Below are 11,888 nucleotides of genomic sequence, written 5' to 3' on the forward strand. Positions count from 1 at the left end.
TTAAAAAAAATGTCTTGAGGCGCCCGGGTGGCTCAGTCAGTTAAGTGTACAACTTCAACTCACGTCATGACCTCAGAGTTTGTGAGTTTGAGCCCCATGCTGGGCTCTGTGCTGACAGCTAGAGCCTAGAGCCTGCTTCAGATTCTGTGTCTCCCATTCTCTCTGCCGCTCTTCAGCTCACGCTCTGTATCTCTGTCTCTCTCTCCTAAAAATAAATAAACATTAAAAAAATTAAAAATGTTTTTCAGATTTACAATAAAAGTAGAAATAATAATACTGTATCTCTGTCTTAAACATTAAAAAAGTTTTTTTTAATTCTTTTCAGATATACAATAAAAGTAGAAATAATAGTACAAAAAACACCCTATACGTCTCACCAACATTCAACAATTAACATTTTGCCATATTGCTTTATATATATATACAGATACCTAGATATAATTCAAAGTATGGATTACTTTTTTTAGCTTGCTTGCTTGCTTTCCTTTTCTGAATCATTTCAGAGGAAATTACAGACATTAGGACTCCTCCCTCCTAATCATTTTTCCAAATAGTAAGTGTTTTCCTTCACAGGCATCATACTAGTATCACAATTAACAAATATAATCACTGCCTAACATCTAATACAAGCCCATTTTCCAATTCCCCCAGTTACCCCCAAATCTCTAAAAAGCTGGGGTATTTTTTTTCAGAACCAGAATCCAATGAAGCATGTGGTTGCATCTTTAAAGTTTTTAAAAACTTAGAACAATCACCCCTGACCCTTTTTATTGACATCAACTTCCTTAATCTTGATGTCTTCTGTTAAACCAGTTGGGTTACAGAATGCCTCACGTTCCTGATTTATCTGATGGTAAACCTCCTTGGGGGTGTTGTTGAACTTGTTCCTCCAGCCCCTAGAAGTCGAAGGCTAGATTTAAGGGTTCGATTGCATTCAGGAGTTTTCAGCATGTATGGCAAGAAAATGTCATTAAGGGATGCTGTCTGCTTTATGCTCCAGCACACCAGGGACCTCCTAAGAACATGGACTGTCCCAGGGTGAATGACTGTCCCAGTCGGAGAGCTGGGTGAAGGTGGGGACAGCCAGATTTATGGAATGTAATTCTCCTTTGTGATTGGCAAGTATATTGGAGGGATGTGCCTGGCAACCCAGCTCACGTTTTTGCAGCTGTTTCTCAAACATGTTCACGTGCATTTCATCACAAGAGCATCTTGGTAAGGTTTTATTCCGATTTAACAGAAGCAAACACAGAGGCCAGGCATGCTTATGGACTTTCCCAAAGTCACAGAGCCAGCAAGTAGCGGGGGCAGGACTCAGGCATAAAGGGGTTCACTTTAATTCGGTTTCTAAAAAATCACAGCCTACATCCATCTGCAGATTGTTTCAAAGTGTATTCTTTCTCCTGAATTCAATAAATATTTCTCTCCTTTATATCAATATTTTCTTTTTCTTTTTCAATGTTTATTTTGGGGGAGAGCTCAAATGGGGAAGGGGCAGAGGTGGGGGGCAGGGGATCTGAAAGGGGCTCTGTGCTGACACACTGACAGCAGCGAGCCCTGTGTGGGGCTCGAAGTCACGAACCATGAGAACATGATGGGAACCAAGGTTGGGACACTCAGTCAACCAACTGAGCTACCCAGGTGCCCCTATATTAACATTTTCTTTTAAAAAATGATTTTTTTGGGCGCCTGGGTGACTCAGTCGGTTGAGCCTCCGACTTCGGCTCAGGTCAGATCTCACGTTTGTGGGTTCGAGCCCCACGTCGGGCTCTGTGCTGACAGCTCAGAGCCTGGAGCCTGCTTCAGATTCTGTGTCTCCCTCTCTCTCTGCCCCGCCCCCTCTCATGCTCTGTCTCTTTCTGTATCAAAAATAAATAAAACATTAAAAAAATTTTTTTAAATAAAAAAAAATGAATTTTTTTACTTTCTTTCAAAACTTTTTAATGTTTTTATTTATATTTGAGAGATAGAGACAGTGTGAGCAGGGGAGGGTCAGAGAGAGAGGGAGACACAGAATCCTGAAGCAGGCTCCAAGCTCCAAGCTGTCAGCACAGAGTCTGACGTGGGTCTTGAGAACCCAAGAACCATGAGATCATGACCTGAGCTAAAGTCAGACATTTAACTGACTGAGCCACTCAGGCACCCCTCTTTACTTTCCTGATAACAGAGAGGCAGTACCAAGGAAAAGCTGTCTGTTTTACACTGTCCTAACAGCTATTTCTATTGTGGGCTTAAAATTAGCAAAATGTAACAGGTGCAGGACTCCCCAAAGCTCCATTTGTAAAAATAGTTCACAACTATTGTTTTTAATTTTTAAAATGCTTTTATTTATTTTTGAGAGAGAGAGAGAAAGAGATAAAGAAGACACAGAATCTGAAGCAGGCTCTGGGTTCTGAACTGTCAGCACAGAACCCGGCCTGGGGCTCAAACTTATGAACGGAGAGATCATGACCTGAGCTGAAGTCAGGTGCTTAACTGACTGAGTCACCCAGGAGCTCTTAATTTTTTTTTCTGAAGTAGGCTCTACCTCCAAAATGGGGCTTGAACGCATGACCCTGAGATCAATCAAGCAAAACCTGAGCTGAGATCAAGAGTCGGACACTCAGTTGACTGGGCCACCCAGGCACCTCTGTGATATGGAAATGTTACATGAGATACTCAGTGTGTGACTTTCAGAAATAGGGACATCCACCGTACAAAGAACGCACACGGTCAGGTCCTCTCAAGTCTGTTTGTCTTCTCACGAGGTCAGCGACTCATGGGACAGAATCAGGAGTGTTGCCAGGTGAACTAGGGAGACGTGGGACCCTGAGGCCCCTGCCCAGCCCATCCTAAGGATGTCCCTGGAGGCTCTTGGCCCCTGGTAAGAAAGAATACAAGGACCGACAGGGCACAGTGGATGAGCAGTGCAAGCAGGAAAATGCTTCACAACGAAAGTAAGCTCTGGGCTCAGGGAGAGCGCAGGGGGTTTCGGGGTCTACCTTTCATGGACAGCTGTTAACTAGGAGTGGAATATTACTTGAGGTGGAGATTTCTTGGAAGCAGGGTTTCATACCTTCTCTTCCTTATTTGGTCAGAGGTTTCCAGCCCTCTTTGTCAGCCAGCTTGGTTTGGTCTGGTTTCTTATGGCTTTGTTTTGGGGCCAGGACCTGCCTCTGACTTTCTGGTAACTGCGCTGGCCACAACTTCCCCTTTTCTGGTTTCCAGGTGTCCCGTTAGAAACTCGCTGCTTACTCTAACATTCCCCTCCCCCGCCCCCGACTCTGGACCCTTAAAATCTTTTCAGGGAAAATGGGCGATAGTAAATACATCATGCTGGCGTGGGATGCTGACCCTGCCTGAGGGTTCCAGAAGTCCTTGCTATCTGAATTTTAAGAAATCTGATGGATACTGGGGAGTAAAAGGAAGTCACAGGCTTCGACCAGAGGGTGTTGGTAGGTTTCGTCTTCGAGGGGGATAGATTGGAATCCTTGGTGGAACCATCATTTGTAAATGAACTTGTTGGGAGTCTGGAAAAGACAAATTTTTAAAAAGAAATTTTAAGTTTATTTATTTATTTTGAGAGAGAGAGAGAGCAAGCAGGTGAAGGGCAAAGAGAGAGGGAGAGAGAATCCCAAGCAGGCTCCTTGCTGTCAGCACAGGGCCCCCCCCCCACGAGGCTCAGACTCCCAACGTGAGTTCATGACCTGAGCCAAAATCAAGAGTCAGACTCCCAGCACCTGAGCCACCCAGGTGCCCCTGGAAGAGAAATATTTAATGAGAAAATTAAACAAACGAGGTCCAAAAAGCAAAAGTAACAATATAGCCGCTAGTGGTCCTAGAAAGAGCAAGAATCGGGTTATGGATGGAAGGGTCTCACGTACAGCATCCCAAATACTATTAGCAGTATCAGCCCCTTGCCCATCTGGTGTAGCCATTTGGCTGGATCATAGAATTTTTGGATGTTTTCTTCCACCTGTCCAGTGGTGTTGATGTAGGTGCAACATGTTCTGCTAATAACAGTACATGCCCTACCTTGTTCAGCCAATAAATAATCTAAAGCCAGCCATAACCACATTGGCCAAAACTGAATAGGACTTGGAGAGATATGAGAAATACAGTGCGGTGTGGAAAGCTAGTTTATCCAATGCTCCCATCAGATTTCGCAAGCATGAAAATTTGGTATGCAAATCCCTCCCCCATCCCCATCCCCACCCCCAAAGAGCCAATGCACCAATGGTACCTACTCTTCCAGCCAGTATAAGGTCTACTGCCCTTCCAGTTCTGGTGTGGAAGTGGGCAGAATTGTATACATAGACTCCTGGAGGAGCCACATACCCCAGGGTGCAACTGCTCCAATGTTTGAGGTTATCAATGCATTGAAATCCTTGGGCCAATACAGGCTGGGTAAAGACCGGCCCCTGTAGGTTGTGAGAAGGATGTACACAGATAAGGAGACAGCTGGGAAGGGGCACAAAAGTTCGGGGGGTAATTTACTATTCCTAGCTCCTGGAGCTGTTGGACCCACCTGGAAGAGTTACTGTGCGTGGAGCCGGAGAACAGAGCTTCCCCCACGCCTCCATATCCTAGGTAACTGAAAAGTAATAGTTGTGAAGGGAGAAATTAAACAGTAATGCTTAGGGGCGCCTGGGTGGCTCAGTCGGTTAAGCCTCCGACTTCAGCTCAAGTCAGATCTCACGTTCATGGGTTCAAGCCCCGCATCAGGCTCTGTGCTGACAGCTAGCTCAGAGCCTGGAGCCTGTTTCCGATTCTGTGTCTCCCTTTCTCTCTCACCCTCCCCCTCTCATGCTCTGTCTCTCTCTGTATCAAAAATAAATAAAGCATTAAAAAAAATTAACAGTAATGCTTAGTGGTGTCCACGATCCAAAACATGGGTGTATTGGGTTTTTACTTGAAAGGGTGAAATTAGCACACCAACCCAGTGGGTGACATTACAGTCTGTGGCATTGAGATTTCCTAAGCAGGCATGCCACATTCCATGCTTGGAACACTGAATTGGGATGCTGGAATGTCTGATGATCCAAGGCTCATTGGCAAGGTTGTATAGACTGCCCCCAGAGGTGGCGCTATTTGGGAGCTGACCCATCTTCTGGTTCTGTTTTTATGGGTTGAATTATTGGGAGTTATCTGGGAGCATGGACTTGGAGGTGAGGAATAATTGGGGTCCAATTCCTGAAATATCTGGGGTAGTGGGAGTGGACAGGTCAACACAGGTCCCATTAGGGCAGATGAGAATCCCTTCTTGGGAAGGGGAACTTGGTCCAGCGTAGTTTTTCTGATGGAGAATTATATAAGGAGAATGAGCAGGATAAAATAGGGAGTAAGAAAGGTGCTCCTGAGAATGTAAGTGACAAATCCAGCAACTAGAGAAGGCATTTCCCTGGGAGGTTATGTTGGAACCCTTCTGTGAACCTTCATGGATTAGAACAGTAATGATAATGAGAAAAAAACACACAAACAAGAGTTTTAGGGCTATATCTGAGGGTTAGGTTCAACAGGAAAGATGTGATTTTTTTGTTTTATTTTGTTTTGCTTTGTTGGAAGGAAACAAAGGGTAGCAAGAATGAATTTGGAGGTCCAAGTAGGCAAAGGTTTGCAAAGAGGAGAAGCAATCTAAGGAAAATCCAGTCAAGAACTAACCTTATAAAGCTAATATTCATAGTAAGATGTCAATCACTTATCTTCTTGAAGATGTAGCATAGATCTTCCACTGGGCAGAAGAATAGGATGGAATCTTCAGTCTTCAATAGTGGGTAGTCTGGAGCCACTATTTTATTCTCGACAAATGAACCTACCTATCTTTACCTTGGAGCTTAGCTGTTGCTGGGGTGCTGAGGACGTGGAAGGGTCATTGCCATTTGGGGTCTAATTGAGCTGAATGTAAATCCTCCTTCCAGGTCTTTAATAAAACCATGTCCCCTGGCATGATCTGGGTAGGAATAGGCTCTTTCTTGGGCACAAGTAAAGATGACCTGCTGGACCTGTCCTAACTGATTAAATGTTTGATGAACTCACAGGTTTCTGAATCAAGTAGCAGGCTCTGCTGTTAAGAAAGGAATTTTAGGGGCACCTGAGTGGCTCAGTTGGTTAAGCGTCCGGCTTCGGCTCAGGTCATGATCTCACGGTTCGTGGGTTTGAGCCCTGTGTTGGGCTCTGTGCTGACAGCTCAGGGTCTGGAGCCTGCTTCAGACTCTGTGTGTCTCTCTCTTTCTGACCCTCCCCTGCTCTCACCCTCTCTCTGTCTCTCAAAAATAAATAAAAAACATTTTTAAAAAAGGAATTTCAAAGGGGCTGAGATGGAGGTCCCTTTTTGGGGCATTCTCAGTCTCCCGAGGGATACGGGCAGGAGTTTTGTCCAGGATTCTAAGGTTTCCTGACAAGATTTTTGGCCAACATTTTTTTAAAGGGTTTGCTTAGCCAAGGACTGGTGTCTCCAGGCAGCATGGAGGTCATGAACTCCCGAGAAGACACTTGTTGAGTCACTCTTGCAATAAAGAATGTGCTGTTTTCACTCGACAGAGATTTTGGAAGCCCAAATCATGGGAAAATGTCCTTTGGTAGAGCTTTCACTACCTCTTGAGCTTCTTCTGTTCTACCAGGATGAGCCTCTATCCAACCAGTGAAGGTGTTCAGAAAGACCAGGAGGTGTTTATATCCCTGAGATCAGGGCATCTGAGTGCGGTCTATCTGCCAGTCTTCTCCAGGGTATGTGCCTTGTCCTTGGATGGTCTGGAGGAGTGGCAGTGGTCTAAGCCCTCCTCCAGAGATGTTCTTGTTGACATAAGTTACAGACCCTGGTGACTTCCTTGACAGGCTAATTCCTGAAAAGACTCTATTAACTAAGGAGGTGAGTGTGTCTCTTCCCAAATGAGAGGAGTCATATACTCCCTTGATGATTTTCCATTGATAGGCCTGGGCAAGCATCACCTTTTTGTCTTGTGCTGGCCATCCTTTAGGATGTAGTTGGTAATCTTTTTGCTGAGAAGTTTATTTCCCTTTTTGTATAATGGGACCTTTGTTGGAGGATTGGCCCATGAAGGAGTAAAGCTACGTGTACTGGGATTTTGGGGCACTAAAGCCATCATTTGGAGCTTGCTACACATATTTGCGGCTGCTTGGCTTATAAAATGGATTCTCAGGACCAATCATCCCTTTAGGGTATCTGGATCTACACTGGCGAACTTCTGTGGCCCTTCTACCAGAGAGGACTCCAAAAGAGTAGGATTCTCATTGAGTCCTTGGGTGATCTCCCTCACTTTATCATAGTTTACTAGCATCTCTTCACGCCTTCCAGGAGGCACAGTACCATGTGGTCCCTGAAGGCTAGTCCCTGCTGCCTGGGCTGATAATTCCAATAAGGGTCTATTTGAGGGACGGCTCTCATTTAATGGAATATCTGTTAGGCTAGGTAGCATGGAGGGCAACCACATATGTTTCTGCTTCTGCCCAGATGCAGAATCACTCCTCCGTACTGCAGCAATGAGAGAGAATGGCCAGAATGTCCTTCCAGGTTAGATCAAAATTCCTCAGTAAATTTGCTAGGATCCTTAGAAAATTGGCCTAACCACTCATGGCACTGCCTGAGATCTGACATCAAAAAGGGAACATAGAAGGGCATGGGGTGGCTCAGTCAGTTAAGCATCTGATTCCTGATATTGGAGTTAAGCATCTGACTCCTGATCGTGAGATCAAGCCCTGAATCAGGCTTCATGCTGGGTAGAGCCTGCTTGGGATTCTCTCTCTGCCCCTTCCTGGCTTGCTCATATGCATGCACCTTCTCTCTCTCTCTCTCTCACAAAAGAAATAAATAAACATTAAAAGAAATCAAGGGGGTGGGGAACTCTTGGTGGCTTTGTTGATTAAGTGCCCAACTTCTGTTCAGGTCATGATCTCATGGTTTGTGAGTTTGAGCCCTGCATTGGGCTCTCTGCTGTCAGCACAGAGCCTGCATCATATCCTGTCTCCCTCTCTGTCTGCCCCTCCCATCTTGATCGTGTACTCTGTCTCTCTCTCAAAAATTAACAATAAGGGGTGCCTGGGTGGCTCAGTCGATTGAGTGTCTGGCTTCGGCTCAGGTCATGATCTCACGGTTCGTGGGTTCGAGCCCCGCATCAGGTTCTGTGCTGACAGCTAGCTCAGAGCCTGGAGCCTGCTTTAGATTCTGTATCTCCCTCTCTCTCTGACCCTCCCCTGCTCGTGCTCTCTCTCTCTCTGTCTCTCAAAAATAAATTTAAAAAAATTAACATTAAAAACAAACAACCACACAAGAGTGTGGTCCCCTAGGGTCCACCTGCCATCTCCTGGAATCCCTACCCACTCTTTTTGTCTCTTACTGGAGAGATCAAGTTGCAATATAGTTTTATAGTTACGAGTATCATTTTCTGAATAGAGCTCCTAGTCCTCTAGCTTATATGGAGGCCAAGGAATGTTACAAAAGAAAACAAGCATTTTCCTACTTAGGCTTTTTTTTTTAATGTTTATTTTTGAGGGGAAGAGAGAGAGAGAGAGAGAGAGAGGGAGAGAGTGAGTTGGGGAGGGGCAGAGAGAGAGAGAGAGGAAAACACAAAAGCTGAAGCAGGCTCAGGTTCTGAGCTGTCAGCACAGAGCCTGACTCTGGGCTCAGACTCACAAACCTTGAGATCATGACCTGAGCCAAAGTCGAACACTGCCACCCAGGTGCCCCTCTTTATTATTTTTTTAAAGTTTATTTATTTAGAGAGAAAGAGCATAAGCAGGGGATGGGCAGAGAGAGAGGGAGACACAATCTCCCAAGTAGGCTCCACACTGTGGCACAGAGCCTGATGTAGGACTCAATCCCAAGAACCTGAACGAAAATTCAGAGCAGGATGCTGACACTTAACTGAGCCACCCAGGTGCCCCTATTTAGGCTTTCTAATGGGAACTTATCCCAGAGCCTTAGAATGTCTCCCAGAGGGAAGTCTTTGGGGATGGAGGTGGAATTGCCATTGTGTCCAGGGAGAGAGTGGACTCCTGTCAACTAGAAAAGGAGCAACTAAACCAGGTCTCCTGCTACTAGAAGCCTGGAGTACCACTTCCCCAAGGAGAGTTAGCTCTTCTCGGCAACCTGATAGGATCTCTTCTAGAGAGTTCCAATGATGAGTGGACTGTGGGCATCCTCAGCCTACTGTCCATTCACCTGGTCATCGTGACTGTGGCCAGCATGCCGTGTGATGACCCAACAACAGCCCTGGCATCCCAGGGCCCAAATCTCTTTCCAGTGTCTGCAATCCCGAGAGGGACAGCCTTCCTGACGACCCTAAATGAAATGACGCCAGATCCTAAATGAAACTAACCCTGATGTCCCAGGATGGATCCCTCTGCAACAGGCATCATCATGATTTCAAGATCACTGAATACCCCACTCTCCCTCTATTGATAGGCCTCGTAACAATTGGTGGCAAACAGTAGCCACCACAGACAGGGATCCCTTTGAGTGTCTAAACATGTCTTGTCCGACCCGTTGATCTCTCCTACTTTGTGGTTAGTTCTGGTGAAACTAATCTCTATCTTCCAGTTCTCTTTGCATCCCCAAATTATTTGGGTGGAGCCATATTTAATTAAGTAGTGGAAAAGCCAAACCCACAGATCCGCGGGGAGAGCTCTCTGTAAGTGGGGTCCCTTGCCAGGGCGCAAACGAGTTTATAGACTATCTTATGATGATCTTTTCAGTTTGAGTTGGCAAAATGCAGAACCTTTGCAATGGGTGACAGATGGGTGACAGAATATCTCCCAGGTCCCTGTGCCCCACCACGGACAGAGAGTGCCTATGTAGATATAAGAATATATCTTATTAAGAGGAAGCGACTGAAGGTACACAAGGTGGGGTCAGAGTGTCCCATGACCAAGAGGCAGATGCCTGAAGAGACAGCCTGGGAATATCAGTCACCTAGGGACCAGTGCAGAGGATTGCTGGTGTCGCTTCTACAAGTGGCCGTGAAGCACTCCCTTATATGTCTGGGAGCACTCAGGATCAGTCCTATGTATGCATACCCAGCTGAGCCAAAGCTTTAATTACCAGTGCGATGGAAAGCCCTATGGGATTGCTGCACGTCCTGAGAAATCATTTCAGACACTTCCATAGAACTTGTAGTTGCTTAAGCGTGCCTTTCACTTGGTATGAGCAAGTGTCCCTCTATTCTTCGGAGCTGAACATTATTTTCTCATAAATGCTACCAGACCATTCAGTTCCCAAGTAGATCATAAAGAGAACAAAGCAATGGTGACTTGACTAAGCAACACTCCAGCACAAGGGAGGCGAGGGCTCCTCAACACTCCAGTTACCTTCTCCTGTGTGACTCCCCAAAAAGATGCTGTCAGGTGGACTGGTGAGACCAGGCCCCTGACGCCTCTGCCCAGTCCATTCCAAGGATGTCCCTGGAGGCTATGGGTCTCTTCGCAAGAAAAGAATTCAAGGATAGAGCAGACACAGTGGATGAGCGGTTCCAAGCAGTAAAGTTTATTAAGGTAAAAGTATGCTCTGGAGAGGTGAGAGGGGGCAGGCTCCAGGGAGACCTGCACACTGGGGGCTTGGGGGTGTCTACCTTTTATTGACAGATCTTAACTACGGGGTGGAATATTTATTACTCAAGGCGGGGATTTCTTGAAGGCAACGTTTCCGCGCCTTTCCATATTTGGTCAGGGGGTTCCAGTCTTGTCAGCCGGTTTGGGCCAGTCCAGTTTGATCAGGCTTCCTGTGGCTTTGCATCCAGGAACAGCCTCTGCCTGGCCACGCTGGCCACGACTTCTTTCCTGGCCTCCACGTATCCGGTTAAAAGCTAACTAGCTTCCTACTCTTAACCAGAGCATAGGACAATCTAGAATCACGAGATAAGGGGTGTGGTGCGATGATGAGCAAACCAAGGAGGAGACTTAGGGGGATCTTGGATCCAGGAAAGAACTGGGGAAGCTATTTCTGGATTCCCCAGGAATCCCGGTCTCCAGCTCAGAGCCAACTGCTAGGAGGAGGCCCTAAAAGATGGCTTCTCGAGCAGTGGCTAGCTGCTGAGAGTCTCTTCCCAGCAGAAAACTATGATGGTCTTAATTCAGGAGGAGAGAAACCAACACTGTGCCTAGGTGAAGACAACGCGTTTGGGGAAGAGGACTCACTCTAATGCTCCGAAAACCTGGGAGCACACAGGCACGCCCCCCCAAAAGCTTTCCTGGTTTTATTGGCTGCCTCCAGCCAGCCCCTCAACACGTCTCTGTTATTGGTCAGCATTGCCAAGCTTCAACAGTCACCGACAATATCCGGAACCAATCGTCTCCAATCCCCACCCCATCTCTCCGCAACCTGTGAGTGACATAAACGTGCACCAATGAGAAATGAAAGTGAGGATGCGAAAACGAGACTCCTTCCCTTTTTCCTCAGCTCGTTCAGCAAATGGTAGAAAAGGCTGAGCAGCTGATACCAACCACCAATCCGTAAGGGCGGAACAGGGATGAAGAGAAGTGTGATGGGAGGGGGTGACGTGGCAGTGACGGGGGCAGACACTGAAATGAGTGGCGGAAACACTGACCAATCGGAGGCCGAACTGGCCGGGCACTCTGCATTCTCGTGCCCCCCACCCTGAGCGCCGGAGACTGCGGGAAAGCACCAATGAGCTTGTGTATGAGTCTGATTGGCCTTCATATGAACCAATCAGAGGCGTGTCTGGAGGACGCGTCCCACCCCGGGCTCTCACAGGGCGATGTGGGATGACAGGCCCGAGAGAAATGCCAATGTCCTAGGGGTCCTCTGCAAGTGACGCTCAGCGGCACCAATCGACTGCCTCCTTCCCGGCGGCCGAGCCCTCCTCCCGCGGCGGGCCTGGCGGGGCGGGGACGCTGCGCGGCCGCGGCTGAGGCGCTAGCCGTGTGCGGCGCTCCGG

The 11,888-nt window shown here is 47.0% G+C and overlaps 1 protein-coding gene across 1 annotated transcript in view; it reads left to right on the forward strand.

Annotated features, from left to right (window-relative positions):
* The first annotated feature begins 10,389 nt into the window (after positions 1 to 10,389).
* OSBP (oxysterol binding protein) overlaps positions 10,390 to 11,888 on the forward strand; it is a 34,221-nt gene continuing 32,722 nt past the window's right edge. The window contains exons 1-3 of the mRNA XM_029915459.1: positions 10,390 to 10,485; positions 11,390 to 11,442; positions 11,749 to 11,874. Coding sequence (XP_029771319.1) covers positions 10,390 to 10,485; positions 11,390 to 11,442; positions 11,749 to 11,874 — 275 coding nt within the window. The remainder of the gene's footprint in view (positions 10,486 to 11,389; positions 11,443 to 11,748; positions 11,875 to 11,888) is intronic.

Source organism: Suricata suricatta, chromosome 11, assembly GCF_006229205.1.
Source record: "Suricata suricatta isolate VVHF042 chromosome 11, meerkat_22Aug2017_6uvM2_HiC, whole genome shotgun sequence".
NCBI lineage: Eukaryota > Metazoa > Chordata > Mammalia > Carnivora > Herpestidae > Suricata > Suricata suricatta.